We start from the raw sequence: 15161 nt of genomic DNA on the forward strand, positions 1-15161 counted from the left end.
AGTATTGTCTCCCTACTCTATACTCGGATTTCAAATCTTCACTATATTACGTGTAGAGTGTGTTGTCTTGTGTTACACCTGTGTTGGTAACATTAGTGTCAAAGGCAAAGCGCATTTCAACTCTCAAAATAAAATTTTAGATTTTGAATTAGTACTTGTTCAAAAATATATGATCACAAGGACTATGGTACGCTGCCGAGACACCATCGATGCTGCTGTGTGGGCAATTGATTTAGTGATTTGAGTATGCTGCTGTGTGGAAAATTGACTTGGGGATTTGATTAGGGGATTATGATATGTTGTAATCATGTTTCAGGATAGTTTCATCAAAATCAGGGATTTGTTGAACCAATGATGAATGATATGCAACTTTAGCCAGAGTATGTTTCTCTAGTTGAAGGTTTTCCTTTTGTTTCTGATATATTTTCCTCGAAATCATTAGTTTCAAAAATAAACTAGTATTTTGATTTCATATTCCCTAATCGCTACTTCACCTTCTGTACATCTTTAATTTTGTAATCAAAATTATAAAGGGTACTCAAGAACTGAAATAGGCTCACTAATACAAAACTGCAGGAAGAAAAAGCCCTTCTAATAAAAGAAACAGTGAGAGAAAACCTGCATTATATGAGTGTTAACACCTAACAACTAAAGCAAAGCCTAAAATAAAACTCCATTGGCTTCTCAAATAAGAACTCTGTATAGCACCCCAACTGGTTAACATGAACATGCAGTGACATAATAGTTCATAACCGACATTGATATTGAATTACTCCCTACTCTTTAGCTCTAAGGCTCTAAGCAATGACTTCGAAACTAAAACAAGCTGCATCATTCTCCACCAATGCTGCTTCAACTATAGATAAAAGGCTGAGAAAGTAGATTCATTGTAAAGCAGGAGAGCCTAAATCATTTCCTTCTAGGCGGATCTCGGCGGAGTCCATACTTGTTGAGAGTCTTGATATAACTTCTCATGAGGCTAAACTTGTTACTCCCCAAATGATACAAGTAATCCCACGAATAGATGCCAGTCTTATGCAAGTCATCGAAAAGAATCCTGAAACACATCCATTCCACAGTCCACAGTCCACAGTCACAAAACTAAACTCTTTCGTATATACAAACTACTCATGACCTCAATCATCATTCAATTCATAGTTCAAAACTACCTCACCCCATAGTTTCCTACAGGTTCTGCAGACATGATCCCCACCAGACGCCGCCCCGATATCACCTATCAATCAGACACACAAGTTCAAAACAAGCTAAGATCTTTAAACATCTCACAGCAGCAATCTTATGAAAACCTAACCATCTGAAGATAACCACAACAAATTATTACCCTACTGGGAATATAAGAATTTCGACAAAGTTATCAAATTACTTCTCTTTTTCACTTTCCCCTCCTATTTTCAATGTTAAGATAGCAACAATGATATCATAAAAGAAGGAAAAATGATCAAAGAAGTCACCTTTTCACCAGCAATGGACCTAATCTTGGCGTCAACAGCTGGACTGTGAACTCTTAAGAACTCAGCTGACAAGTTGAACACACTGCCATTGCCAAACTCCACCTCTACCTGAATTGAAACGAACCCACATTCAGAAAAATTAACACCAACAGGAATTTGAAGCCTGAAAGTTCAAAACTTGAAACCCAGTTACAAGATTGAATAGATATGGGTTGAAAGGTTTACATATTTAGGCGCGTGGAGGGCGAATCTGATGAGCGGCGGAGCATCGGCGGTAGCGTGGAACCGCCGGACCGCTCTGTGGAGGGCGAGCATTCTTCGTTGTTGGTTTATTCTGGAGTTTCTGTAATGCCCGATTGCTTTTGCAGTGTGTGAATTCCGACCCGAGTCCGACCCATATCCTTTACAGTCTCGTGTTTATTAACACGTGTTCAACAGCGTGGTAAAAGGATTTTTTATTTTTCCCTTTGGGTCCAAATCACCAATTGTGGTAGAATTTTTCGTTTACTAGAGCAAGTTCGCATATTGGGTCACTAGCATTCACTGCTTTTAGTGTTATTTTCACCCTTTAGGTCATGAGTACGGTGTATTTCGTGCCCTGGATCACGGGCATAGTGTATTTCGTGACTTAGAGAATGAAAATATATACTAAAAAGCAGTGAATAGTAGGTGACACGGTGACCCAACGGGTGAACTTGCTCCTAGAATTGGAGATACACCACCTCATCCTTTTTTTTTTGGCTGAATAGAGGGTTAAGAAAGGCAGTGAACCTCCTAAACGCCTCAAAATTTATTTAAAGAAGTTAAAAGAGATACAAGGAGAGGGGGATTAAGCCAAAACCTCTCTAGTAAATATCAAATACACAATAAACAAACTAGCGAATACGAAACTGTGGAAGACCTAAACGGTCACTATTACATGATGATAGTATGAATGGAGGAGTCAAATCCCACCAAACCAAGGCTGTGGAAGTAGTACCATAGTTTACCAACAAGTCTGCAACTTTATTACCTTCCCGAAAAATGTGAGGTGAGAGAAAATGCATCATCGAAATACGGTGCAAACAATTCTGCCACTGAACCCTTAATTGCCACGGAACCAACTGGGGAGAGCGTATGAAATCAAGGACAAGAGAAGAATCTACCTCATCCTTGACGGAACGAAAAAAACTTACTTTTTTTTAAGGCAAAACTTGCTTAAATTTTGATTCCCTTGTGTTGGTGAACGTATAGAAGCTGTGAATTCAAATTATTATCTTTATTTTGATAATTATTTCGTGTTAATAAACATGTCATTAGTGATTTGAAAATAAAGCAAATGATATAAACATGTACTATTTCGTATAAGTAAACATGTCATTATCTATATTATCCATACTATTATTAAGAACAGAGATTTTACTAGTCAAAACTGAAAAAAAATGTACCAAATATAGTTAAATTACAAAAGAAATAGCAAAAAAGAAAAAAGAAAAAAGGTGCGAAACAAATAAGTACGTGGGAAAAACTACATACCCCATGAGAAACTTTCCACTGAATCTATTTTCTCTGCTATCCGCATATAACTTTCTTTTTTTATATATTTTGTTCAAATAACTTTTACGAAAAATTACAATAGAATTTTTTTTTTATAACACATACAGAGCATATGGTTGCAAATGGGTATCGAAGAAAGTAAGCCCTTATTGTATTACTATTATCCAAATTTTACACCACATTGTCAACTTTAGGAGCAAATGAAAAGTTGTGCATTTTAGATTAATCAAGTTAAAGGGATCCAAACAAGGATGTCATTCCTAATTGTCACCATCTTTATAGTTCTACAATTGACTTTTTATTTTTTTCTTAATATGAATTAGCATAACTATAACTTGGGACTCTGGGAGAACAATAGTGCAACAAACTCAGTGTCATGCTAGGTGCATGAGATGTATATAGGGCAACTACCAAAGAACATCGTTTTCTTAATCTGCTATACATAATTTAGTCTTGGTTTCATGTTGGAGCAAAAGGAGCACTGATAGGATAGGATCATAGTATAGTTTAGGTTAGCCTACTTCCTTGTTATACCATACATATCAAATGGACTATAGCTTCTCTAACTATCTATTTTAAATCTAAAAAGAAGTAATTGACCTTTTTTATATATTAAGACAATGAGAAACATGAGAGATTCTAAATCGCTTATATATAAGAATCCAGGATTATGCTAATTTCTTAATTAGTTAGTTACATAGAAAATGTATATTCTGAGATGCAAACAACATATGCATCTTAAAAACTAGAGTTCTAACACCTAACTTAGTTGATGACTTGATGCTAATTTTCTAATTAGTAATGCATTAATATACTTAGGTTACATTTCGAAACAAAGAAAAAAAATACTTATGATAAATAGTTATTACTTGCTTGTTATATTAATTACTATACTCTCCAAATGCTTGATTGATTAATAGTCTCGATCTAATATTACTTGCTTGTAATTTTACTGATTAATAGTTACTCTCAAGTTCGAATTTCCCTCCCTCCGAAGATTGAAAAGAGAAGAATTGAAGTTCACTTCTTAGGATTAATACCAAGTGTCCGTACGTAATGCTAGGAGATGATGCATAATTCTGAGAGCCTGAGAGACACAGTGATAGTGGTGCTTAGCACGACCTGCATCCATTTACACAGCTTGCTATACAAATTCATCAATATAGAAATGTTCATGTTGTCCAAGTTAAATTGACCCATATTATTAAACGATATGATTGCATAGTTCATCATGACCCGGCCCTGTACTTGGTTTGCCAAAAATTCACAAAGTCAATCTTAAAATGGACACTAAACCAAGTAGTACTAAAACCTGGAGAGACATCATAATGATATATGTATGATCCACCATTGAGGGATTTATAGTTACTTAAGGGACAAAAAAAAGTAGCACCTCGATCATCATCAGCATTGCAACACTAGAGGGGTCATGGAAATCAAAGTTTTTATTCTTTTAAGCTTCTCTGGTCGGATATATGTTATGCATTACTCAATCTAGCTCCATGATAGTGAAAGAGCAAAGACTTCGAAATCATCAGCACACGCGCATTGAAATTAAGATACATTTCCGGAGATTAATGCATTACTCAATCTCCATGATAGTGAAAGAACAAGAACTTCGAAATCATCAGCACACGCGCATTGAAATTAACATACATGCATTTCCGGATATTCAACACACAAATTAATACAAGAATTAGTAGTGATCGAAAGAGAAGAACTGATCATGATGGAAAGAAGAGGATCAAGCTCAATCAAAATCACAGTCTCATTAACTGTTTCAACAGCTTTTTAACTTATGATCAGTGATCATGAAACTAAAATAGGGCACTTAGAAGAAAAGGTATGAAATATGTTCTATGGCTACTTTGGTTCAAAAGAAGAAAAGGTCTTGTTCCAGATTGTTGAAGCCATCCCACGAGAGCATGGAATCCACACTCTCAACCCATTGTTGTAGACAGTTCTGTTGCAGTAGCGATCGATCACCTATAGAAATCGAAGGGTTGTAATTAGACTCTTCCACAGAAATTGAAGAATTAGTAGTAGTAGTGGTAGCACTAGTGTTGTTGGAACTAATGGTGCTGCTGTTGCTAACTCCTTGGTTCAACATGAATGTTCCCAAATCCAAGCTCCCACAAAACATTTCGTAGTTTTCCAAAACATCAGCGGTCTCATCAAAGGCACTTAACTCAACCTCATTGGAAAGTTCTTCAAATCCCTTATTCCCATTATCATCATCCTGGAGCAATTTCGGCTCCAAGCCATTGTCTTGTCCTAGTTCTGTTGAAATATCAGTAACTATCTCTTTGTTGTCTTCCATGCTTTCTTTTGGATCAATGGCTTTGTTGCTCACAGAGTCTACTCCGAGGAGCTTTAACCTCTTCTTGATCCTTGTATTCCAGTGGTTCTTGATTTCATTATCCGTCCTACCCGGAAAATGTGAAGCAATCTTAGACCACCTGCAGATCAATCAGTTTACTATTAGGCCTTGGTAACAAAATCTGTTTACCCTATTACTTTTTGTGCAAGGACTAAAAGAAAGCGCGAGAATAATACAATACCTGTTACCAAGACATGAATGGAGTTGAATGATCTGATCCTCTTCCGTTTCTGTAAAAGCACCTCTCTTGAGGTCTGGCCTTAGATAATTGATCCATCTGAGTCTGCAGCTTTTCCCACATCTAAGCAATCCTACACCACCATACAAATGTTCACCAAGTCAAACCATGGTCTCAAACAAAGGCTAATTCGAAGAGAGGAAGATATCGTAAACATGTGTAGACAAATCTACCTGCAAGCTTAGGAACCACTCTCCAGCAATGGATCCCATTGTTGAGGATAAAATTCATGAGCTTGTGATCCTCCTCAATTGTCCATGGACCTCTTTTCAACCCAACTTTGTCACAACAAGGCTGCCTTCCCATTTTTCGCAGGCTCAACAGATTGAGCAAATTTGCTAAGTGGACAATAAAGTGGGGAAGGCTAGCCTTAAAAGGAGCCTACAATTCCAAACAAAGATGCTGCCAGTTCATTCAGGCACATAAACAAATCAAAGCTGTTGTTTGAAGGGGAGAAAAATGATTGAATGGAAAGAAAAGAAAAGCATTTGAGGTTTTGATATAGGTATAGAAAAGCTAGCTAGCATGAAACTTTGTCATTATAAAATGGCACCACTCCCTCTATAGAGCCAATTGAATCAGTCCTGTTTTGTTACAGCAAAGAAAAACCAGACGTGGGTCGCCTTCAATTCATTGATGAAAAAACTTTGAATTATTATTTTAGCAACCTAAGTCCTCTCTCATTTGCTGTAATGTAGGTAATAAGCCAAGAAAATAAACAATGAGCTTGATTGGGATTCCTTTGTTCCTCTGAAGGCTGCCCACTTTTGTCGTTGGAAGCAACTCTTTAGGCTTTGGGGAGAGAGATGCCTTCACTAGCAAATGAGACTATCCTAAAATTCCAAAAATGGCGGATTCACTTGGGACTCGGATGAATCAACTAAGTTGGTCTACAGCCTACATCACAGAGTTTAAGTCCTCAGTCAATGTGTCTTAGTTAATTAGCCGAAAAGTACAGAAGTGAAAAAGAGACAAACAGAGCTTCTTAGAATCCTGACCTAATAATTAAAAGATTTGATTCTTGCTCACTTACTAAATAACATCTATACTTCCACCTATTTCATCTTTATTCAATTTTGAGAGAAAATTAATTGATTGAAATACATTGTTAGTTCATTTCTTGCACGCGTGGGAAATTGTTATACGTTTCTTTAGATGCTTTTAAGAGAAGGAACTTTGAGATCATCATTTGAGTTAACTTGTGAATAAGTACATGCATAAATTAAGTAGCATATATATTTGAGCAAGCAAAATCATGCAAAGCTGCAACCAGGCGATAGAAAAAGGCATTGAGAAAAGAGGAAAAACCCAAAATGGGGTTACCAGCAATCTCTAAAATGCCTAAATGGGGAGACAGAAGGGGTCGCTCATGTACGATGACTCGAGTACAGAGCCTACCAGTATGATGTTCTGTGGTCAATAGATATTTTCTTCTCTTCTTTTGGGTTTTGTTTCTGTTTTTATTTTTTTTATGGCTTTCTAAACAATCTTTTACAACTTGCACAATGTTATAATCGTTGGACAACCAGAAAAGTGAAGATTTCTTGCATACAAATACTCTAATACCATGTTAGATGACCATTCATTGGACCCTAAAATTTAATTTGTCGAAAAATAAGTCAACAATGTATGTCAAACTAAACATAATATGATTTAGAAGAGAGTTTGAAGGGGAAACACCGATATACTTGGTTGAACTGAGAAGATGTCTCTGTACATTGAAAAGTATGAACTTCAATAATGCTGTTGAATAAATTAAAATATGGGAAAATGATTCCACTATTGGTTGACATACTTACCTCTTAGGGCAATATGCAAAATAGTTTATATTACCAAATGGAACAATGATTTGCAGACTTTAGTTTGGTTCATGCACACGAATATTCTCCATGATCTTTTTTGGAGATGCAGAGTCATCAGAAACACAAACATTTGGGGCCATAGTCTGCTGTGTGGAAAACATTATCTTCATGTTCCTGAAGCTAGCTCACCATTCTTGATTAATTATCAAAATTTAATCACATTTCTTCTAATTAAATTCTCGAATAATATCGGCTGCACAACATGGAATCATGGATGTCATGTTTTTTCGAAGGCTACATACATGCAATGCAAATTGACCTCCCGAAATGGTGCCTGGCTTTTGACATTTTCGAACGATTATTTCGACTACTAGAGTTGCAAAATTTGAATTGTATTACTATAACCCTAACCCTAACCCTAATATTATATATGTTTGCAGTTATGCTTAGAAATTAAAACAAATATCCCTGACATCATTGTTGGCCGGTGAAAGAGGTCAAGAACAAAGATCTAGTAGCTGGTGACAAAACTGACGTCCAGTTGGAAAAGCATCTAATAGCTAGTAGTAGCAAGCTGCCAGAGTACATAGCTCTGCCTAAGCAAACAAGCTAGCTAGTTCACAAGCAAGTGCTACTGGATAATCTTAGCAGAATGTACCGATAATTTGTCGATACCACACATTATCAGCCGCAGATCTACGGATGTCAATGAAGGACATCACCGCAACTCAAATTTTTGTTTTAGCTATTGAAATGGTCAACATGGTCATTTGTTTTTCTTTTTCTCAAGGGTGTGGGAGCAATGCGTTTGAATATGACTGAAAAGGTAAGCAAAACAAGCTAGTGTGTGCACTAGTAGATCAAAGGGAATGCCAATGAAGGCAACCGTCTACATTACTCAACATGTTCTTAAAGAACGAGGAGCAATATGTTCGATGATTACTTTAAAGAAGTTGAGGCAATAATAATTCAGCAATTAAAGCAAGCTAGCGTGTACGCTCTTACATCTCGTCTTGAGGAAGAAAATTTCTTAGATTATCTCTTGTCACTAGCGATTGCTAATTACTAATCAAAACGGCTAACATAGGACATGAGAGATGCTTTTACAGATTCGATGGGGCCAAAACAGTCAAAAAACGACTTATTCTTAATCAGCAGTATGAAAACTAGGCCTAAAACAAACAATGGTCCAGTCGGTGGTGATGGAATTAATGTTGGGAAGGGTATCTAGGTTGAAGAAGAAGAATGAGGAATAATTGTCGTGTATACAAGGATGAGTTTGAATGGCCATTCCCATTGGCCATTCCCATTGGTGTCCTTCATATTTAGCATCTTTAGGTACAAGAGTACAACTACTATACTACAATTCCCATACTCAAGTCGCTTTCACGGTTTCACCTCTCCGGTCTGGTCCTAGGTTTGATTTCATCCCAAGTCCTACAAAGCCCAAACTCCTGGCCGGGCTAGAGAAAAAGTTGGTGGTTGGGCTTTTCAGTTGTGTAAGGTTTTATAATGTGTCAAAGCATCTCAATTATTATTTCTCAAAAAAAAAAAAAAGAATCTCAATTATTATTTTTATATTATATAACACAATCAAGTCATGACTCATGAATCTCATATTATTGGTGGCAGGAAAAACATACACTCGGGTGACATAAAACCAACATAGATGTTTTATTTTAAATATTTGGTCCTGATTTTTCACAATTTAAAAAAAAGATTGCAACGAAGCATATACAGTTTAGAAGTTGTGGATTTGAAAGTCTATACTCTATCCACTAGTCTTTAGCCATACTCGAAGCATGATTTCCCTAAAAAATTATGTTATTTTGACAGACGGAGATACAAATTAGATGAAGTTCTTTTTGTTAGCATGTTGTATTACAGAGGTTCCAAACTAGGTGTGGTGATGCCATTCCACTCCCTTGTTAGATTCACTGAATTGTATTTATGCTATTATGAAGAACCAAATGCTTGTTTATAAAGAGGTTTATTGATTTTTAGTTTTGTCCCTTTATATTTTTGACACTGATGCCATCATCTAACACTCTTTTGACAGTGATGAACCTATAGATGAGACGCAAAATTTAAGTATGTAATACGCTGCATTGATAAAGCAACCAACCATGAAGAGTCCACCTTCTTCTTTCTTCGTCTTCTCATTTTGACCTAAACCTCTTCTTCTCATGTTGCCATGAGGAGTATAATGTACTGCAGTTGGTTGTGCATATAAAAGCCCCCCATGACATGCTCTCACAGCCGCGAATAAACCAACTCTATCTTAACGGTTGCACACTTTCTCTCCGACTTCCACTCTCTCTCTCTCTTTTCTTCTCCTCCTCCCACTTTTCATTTCAATCTCTCTTTGACTCCAGAACAAAAACAATGCACCAAATCCATGCAAAAATCACTAACCCTATGAATAAAAAGAGACAACTACAGATCTCGTTCCTGTTGCGTTTTTTATGAAAGGATCGAAACCACGTAACAACAATAGGAAGAGACCACCGCGCAACGATACCAATTCCTGGAGTAGGATCTTCTGGTGCACCATCTTCATCTTCTTCAACCTCCTCCTCCTCTCCGGCTTCACCTTCTCCACTTTCCGGCTCCTCTTCGGAAGTAAACAATCATTACTTCGAGTTTTTTATTAGTTTATTCAAGTGTTATGGATATCTATTGCATCGAACTAGTCTAAATCGTAGATGTGAATTAATGTTATTGCAGAAATTTCGACCAGAACTATTGCTTAGATGGCCAACTGTAACAAAAACCGCCGTAACCGCCGACTCTCCAGTCACCATTTCCGTCCGAGAAGTAGTTACCTGCCGGACCAGTCACTGGTTTTACTAAACTACCCTCGAACCGGTCGCTTATTTACAAAGGAGGAAATCGACTGCATTTACTTCTCAGCTAATGACCTCTCCGCCCCGCCTCTCTTCAAGCAACCGCCGCTCGACATGGATGGCGAGGATCCCTACAACCAGATCATACGGTGCCCGCTGCAGTCCGGAGATGGCTTTAGGGTTTCAGTTGGTTTTAAAAAGTAAAACGGCGACGTAACGTCTGTGCCGACGTACACGTGGGACTCACTGGCGTACGATGCTGTCATTGACCACGACAACAACACCGTCGTTTTAGTGAAAGGCCTCAACTTAAGGCCAGATAGGGTTTCAAATGCCTCGAGATACGAGCGCTTGTACGGCTGGGATTTCAGCACGTCCAACCATTTGTTGCAGTCCAACGTCGTTTCTTTGGCGCAGGAGTTCGTACGGTGTATCGTTGAGTGTGTTGATCAGGAGCAAACGTGGGGTGAATGATGCGGACGTGAAGGTCTCAGTTAGGTTTAAAGGAAGAAGTGGAGAACAACAATAGTGGACACTATAGCCCGGCAGGGGCTCCGGCCCGGACTCGTCGAACCGCCCCGGAATAAAGAGCACGGAATGTGTATATGCTCCATATGGTGAGGAACCAGGGTCGGTTCTTGAAGGAATATTGGGTCATATACCATGCTGAAATGGGAGTGCAACGTTGGTTTATTTACGACAACAATAGTGATGATGAAACTGATGTCGTTATTGAGCTTCTACAGAGTGGGAACTACAACATTACCCGGCACCTCTGGCCTTGGATCAAGACCCAGGAGGCCGGGTTCGTGCATTGCGCGTTACGGCCGCGCAAGACGTGCCAGTGGGTTGATGTGGACGAGTTTTTTCACATGCCTTCGGGGTTATTATTACATGACGTGCTGCCCAACCAGTCCAAGTATGGTTATGGTGAGGTTCAGGCTTGGTGCTATATTTTTGGGCAGTCGGGCCTCAAGAGTGTCCCGATTCAGGGCGTGACGGTAGGGTACACTTGTTGCGTGGCGGCCCGGATAGGCACAAGAGCATTGTGAAGCCGGAGGCGTTGGATTCGACATTGATGAATGTGGTGCACCATTTCAAACTTAGAAATGGTTACGAGGCAGTGAAAGCTAGCGGATAGGGGAGTGTTGGTTATCAATCACTACAAGTACCTAGTGTGGGAGGTTTTTAAGGAGAAGTTCTATAGGAGAGTGGCGACCTATGTGGCGGACTGGCCGGAGGAGCAGAATGTGGGTTCCAAGGATCGAGCCCCGGAATTGGGGACGAAGGAGGTGGAGCCACCGGATTGGCCGGAGAGGTTTTGCGAGGTTAATGACACTGGACTTAGGAACCGGGTGTTGAAGAACTTGGCTGATCCGTATACAAGGCTTTTGCCGTGGCAGGAGGGTTATCAAAAACATGAGAAGAGAAGGGTGAGAAGGAGAAAGAGAAAGAGACGAAAGCATAGAGGGTATTTAATTATGACTCTTGTGTTGTAGGGGTGGATTAGTTTGTTCACTATTTTTTGTAGATAGAGAAGTGTTAAGCTGTTAATGAAACGATTAGAAATGAGGATAGTGTGTGCAATGTGGTGTATGTATAATATGCAATACCTCAATCAATGGCTATTAGTTTGAAGGCATGTAAATTGATGGAGGCTAGGGTTACCTATATAGGGTCAACTTTCAATTTATGTTGCATATGGTTATCTTAGTTTTAATTATTTTCATGTTTATTGTCATGGAGCAATTCTAAGTTCGAACTTCTCAATGCACTATTAAAGATTCATATGACTGTATACATATGACTGTATACTAATATATATATATATATAATAGTTTTTTTTTGGTTGAGAATATCATTACTTTAATTTATATCATTTTAGTTCCAACAGTGAGATTTGAATTTGAGATCTTATGGGTATGAACTTAATTTCAGACATTAAAATTTAGTTGATTACACAAATCTTAGTCGTATTGACAAAATATTCGTTAGCAAGATCTTTCATTATAAAAGAATCCAACAAACAAAAGCCTAATCGTTTTAGCTAACTGATATGATTTCCATACAGGCATATTAACAATGCAAGATGTAGGGTGATAGATGAAGGAAGACGTAATATTAGCCGTCTACACACCTCTCTTTTGGAATCTAGACAAAACCCCGGATTCATAGCCGTTGCAATTGCCTAAAACACCATACGATTCAAAATAAAACTCAACCGTTATAAAACCCTACCATTCCCCACTCTGCCTTTTTCTTCTCTTCACAACACAAACCCTTCACTTTGTCCGATCCAAAACACCCATCAACAATGGTGAGAGAAGAAGAACCGAAACAGAGCCCAAAAACTCAACCAAGAGAATCGAACCCAGTTGAGATCGGAAGTGGCCCGAGTGGGAACAGCTTGATGTTCAGTCCCAGATTCAAATCGGCGGCGGCCATGGCCGGTTGGGACGAAGAGTCTCTCCTGATAGCAAGCCTTGTCGTTGACGACACGCCGGAGCAAGATATTAAGCAGAAGAAACGATCTGTTTTCCGGTCCAAGACTCCACCCACCAATTCATCAAGAAGGTATTCATTGTGGGAATGATCTAATTGGAAAAATTGAATTTATATTCTTTCTTGTTTTTGACTCAAGATTTTGTGGGTGTTTCAGAAAGCGGAGAGTTCAGCGAAAGAGCCCGGTTTCGATCCCAGTGGCTGTTCTTGACCTTGATAGTGAAGAAACTACAAAAGAGGGTACAAACCAGTTTGGGTTTTCTTGATTTCTTCCCTGTTTTGAAATTCAAATGCTCAATTCTTTTTCTTTCTTTCTGAAATGTGAGTATTTTGATGGGCAGAGAGTGTGAAAGAGAAGGTAGAGCCTGAAATTGTTGTTGTGAATGAAGAAAAGAAAACAGGAGAATATGAGAAGATGGGTGAGAGCTCTGGTGCTTCGTGCTCAAGCTCGAATCTTCCTTGCATGGATAAGCTCAGGGATGAGCTTTCTTGTGCTGTAAGAACCTTCAATCTGATGAAACAGAATTAAACAAATGGGTTTGGTTTAGTGCTTATAGTGTTTTGATGTTCTTGGGCAGATCTGCTTGGAGATTTGCTTTGAACCCAGTACAACTCCTTGTGGACACAGGTGAGCTTTACATCAACTAAGCATAAGCTAAATTTCACAATTGTGGATCTTAATGAAATTTGTTGAACTTATGAGGGTTTGGATCATAAAGCCCTCCAAGTGATTGATACTTTTGCTGAGTAGTGCGGTTTGATTTGTAGCTTCTGTAAGAAATGCTTGCGATCGGCTGCTGATAAATGTGGGAAGAGGTGCCCCAAATGCAGGCAGCTAATGAGGTATGGTATTTCAGCTATAATTTCAGGTTGATCAAATTGGGGCTTGGCATTACTGTAATGCAATTGTGGGTTTTGTCCGTCATCATTTGCAGCAATGGAAGATCTTGCACCGTGAACACAGTTCTATGGAACACGATTCAGCTTCTGTTTCCTCAAGAAGTTGAAGCAAGGAAAGCAGCTGGAGCCTTGAACAGTCGTGAAGAAGGTGAGCGGGAAATCCCTGATAAGGCCTTTAGTAGTAGCAACTCGAGGAATCAAAGCAGAAGAGTATCTGGCAGAGATGTGGCTGTAAGGAGAAGAAGGGTAGTGTTGAGCCAAGATGATGATGAGGACGATCCTGCACCACTAGCTATAAGGTTACAAATGAGAGAAGCAGAGAATCAAAATCGAGGACTAGGCAGCTTGGCTCGACCAGTAAGGATATCATCAGGCAGAGAAATTAGGCCTATAATATCAAGCAGAGATGCAAATCCGACGAGTAGTAGAAGGGTGCCAAACCAACATGAGGATGCTGCATTAGCTCTGAGATTACAGAGGGAGGAGTTTATGGAGGCTTTTAGGGGAACCAGCAGTGATCAATCAAGTGCCTCTCTTTCGTTGGCTAGAGCAAACCTGAGAGCCATGGCATCTAGAGCCACTAACCGTGGTGCTGCAACCCGATTTATGTAGTCTAGTTTTCCGTTCAATTGGTGTACTGCTTTTCTTATGACTCTTCTACTAGCATTGCTCAATCCTAGTGGTTACTAAATTTGTTGCATTACTTTGTTCATGTACTCCCAACATTTACAAAGAACTGGCAACACAGCTTTTCCCTGCTTAAACAAAGTTGGTTTACACCAGGAAACTCCTTTTCTTGGAAGGGTTTCTAGATGAGGTCTTTTATGAAGATTTGAATCCTGTGTACTGTATCTTGGACTATCTTGACCAAATACACAATGCTTTAAACATATTTGATTACTTAGCTGCACACCCAGGTGGTGTTTGTTACATGGGATTGGATTTTTTTATTTATTAGAATAAGAGTTATCCCATGTTTGGCTGAAACAAGGACTCACTTAAATGAGACTATGCAGTCCCCGAATCTGCCTCCGCACCTTCTTACATAGTCTCCCCAAATTTCACCGGACTGTGGAAGCGGGTCTTATTCAACGCTGAAGTCTCATTCTTCGCTTCAGCCTCATCGTTCTCACTCACTCATTTCCTTCGCTTCAGTCTTCTCCGGCTGCTCTTTTTCAGGTTCGATTCTCTCATTTCTCATGCTCTCTGTCTTGTGTTGATTATTGTTCACTCTCCCCTTCAACCCTCTCAACCTTCTTCTTTCTTTGTCTACTGTAATTTGTCTCTCAACCTTCTTCTTTCTTTGTCTACTGTAATTTGTTTTATTAAAGATTATGGAATGATTATCTACTGTAATTTGTTTATGGGTAGTGATTATTTTACGGATTGATTGAGGATTTGGTGTATGAGTAGCTTGATTTGTTGAGAATTTGATCAATTGTTGTTTAGGAAGGAAACTACTCGGTATCCAACAACGCAAGAGAC

The 15161-nt window shown here is 38.8% G+C and overlaps 3 protein-coding genes across 3 annotated transcripts; 1 reads left to right on the forward strand and 2 right to left on the reverse strand.

The window, feature by feature from the left end:
* Positions 1–595: 595 nt before the first annotated feature.
* Positions 596–1842, reverse strand: LOC112190783. Its single transcript, XM_024330263.2, has 4 exons — positions 1698–1842; positions 1473–1580; positions 1170–1234; positions 596–1057 (listed from the first exon to the last, which is right to left on the reverse strand). Exons 1-4 carry the CDS (start codon positions 1785–1787, stop codon positions 910–912), a joined length of 411 nt encoding a protein of 136 aa, XP_024186031.1. The 5' UTR covers positions 1788–1842; the 3' UTR covers positions 596–909.
* Positions 1843–4691: 2849 nt separating this feature from the next.
* Positions 4692–5933, reverse strand: LOC112189754 (myb-related protein 315). Its single transcript, XM_024329103.2, has 3 exons — positions 5800–5933; positions 5570–5699; positions 4692–5467 (listed from the first exon to the last, which is right to left on the reverse strand). The coding sequence occupies exons 1-3, from the start codon at positions 5930–5932 to the stop codon at positions 4882–4884; spliced, it is 849 nt and encodes a 282-aa protein (XP_024184871.1). The 5' UTR covers position 5933; the 3' UTR covers positions 4692–4881.
* Positions 5934–8230: 2297 nt separating this feature from the next.
* LOC112185319 lies at positions 8231–14897 on the forward strand. The gene is given in 13 exon segments (XM_040513650.1): positions 8231–8254; positions 9901–10050; positions 10156–10249; positions 10252–10886; positions 10889–11297; positions 11300–11403; positions 11405–11770; positions 12505–12848; positions 12934–13016; positions 13118–13272; positions 13355–13404; positions 13545–13619; positions 13712–14897. Coding segments are annotated over 13 exon segments (3066 nt in total). The 3' UTR covers positions 14289–14897.
* Positions 14898–15161: the final 264 nt, after the last annotated feature.

Source organism: Rosa chinensis, chromosome 2, assembly GCF_002994745.2.
Source record: "Rosa chinensis cultivar Old Blush chromosome 2, RchiOBHm-V2, whole genome shotgun sequence".
Lineage (NCBI taxonomy): Eukaryota > Viridiplantae > Streptophyta > Magnoliopsida > Rosales > Rosaceae > Rosa > Rosa chinensis.

What these genes read in the sequence shown, in the direction of transcription:
- LOC112190783 (XM_024330263.2), bottom strand. Translation starts at nt 1,787, where the DNA reads ATGCTCGCCCTCCACAGAGCGGTCCGGCGGTTCCACGCTACCGCCGAT. An exon ending in CCCTCCACGCGCCTAAATAT is followed by an intron (nt 1,581 to 1,697) that starts GTAAACCTTTCA and finishes GTTTCAATTCAG; the next exon opens with GTAGAGGTGGAGTTTGGCAA. An exon ending in GTAGGAAACTATGGGGTGAG is followed by an intron (nt 1,058 to 1,169) that starts GTAGTTTTGAAC and finishes GATGTGTTTCAG; the next exon opens with GATTCTTTTCGATGACTTGC.
- LOC112189754 (XM_024329103.2), bottom strand. Translation starts at nt 5,932, where the DNA reads ATGGGAAGGCAGCCTTGTTGTGACAAAGTTGGGTTGAAAAGAGGTCCA. An exon ending in AGTGGTTCCTAAGCTTGCAG is followed by an intron (nt 5,700 to 5,799) that starts GTAGATTTGTCT and finishes ATGGTGGTGTAG; the next exon opens with GATTGCTTAGATGTGGGAAA. An exon ending in CATTCATGTCTTGGTAACAG is followed by an intron (nt 5,468 to 5,569) that starts GTATTGTATTAT and finishes ATTGATCTGCAG; the next exon opens with GTGGTCTAAGATTGCTTCAC.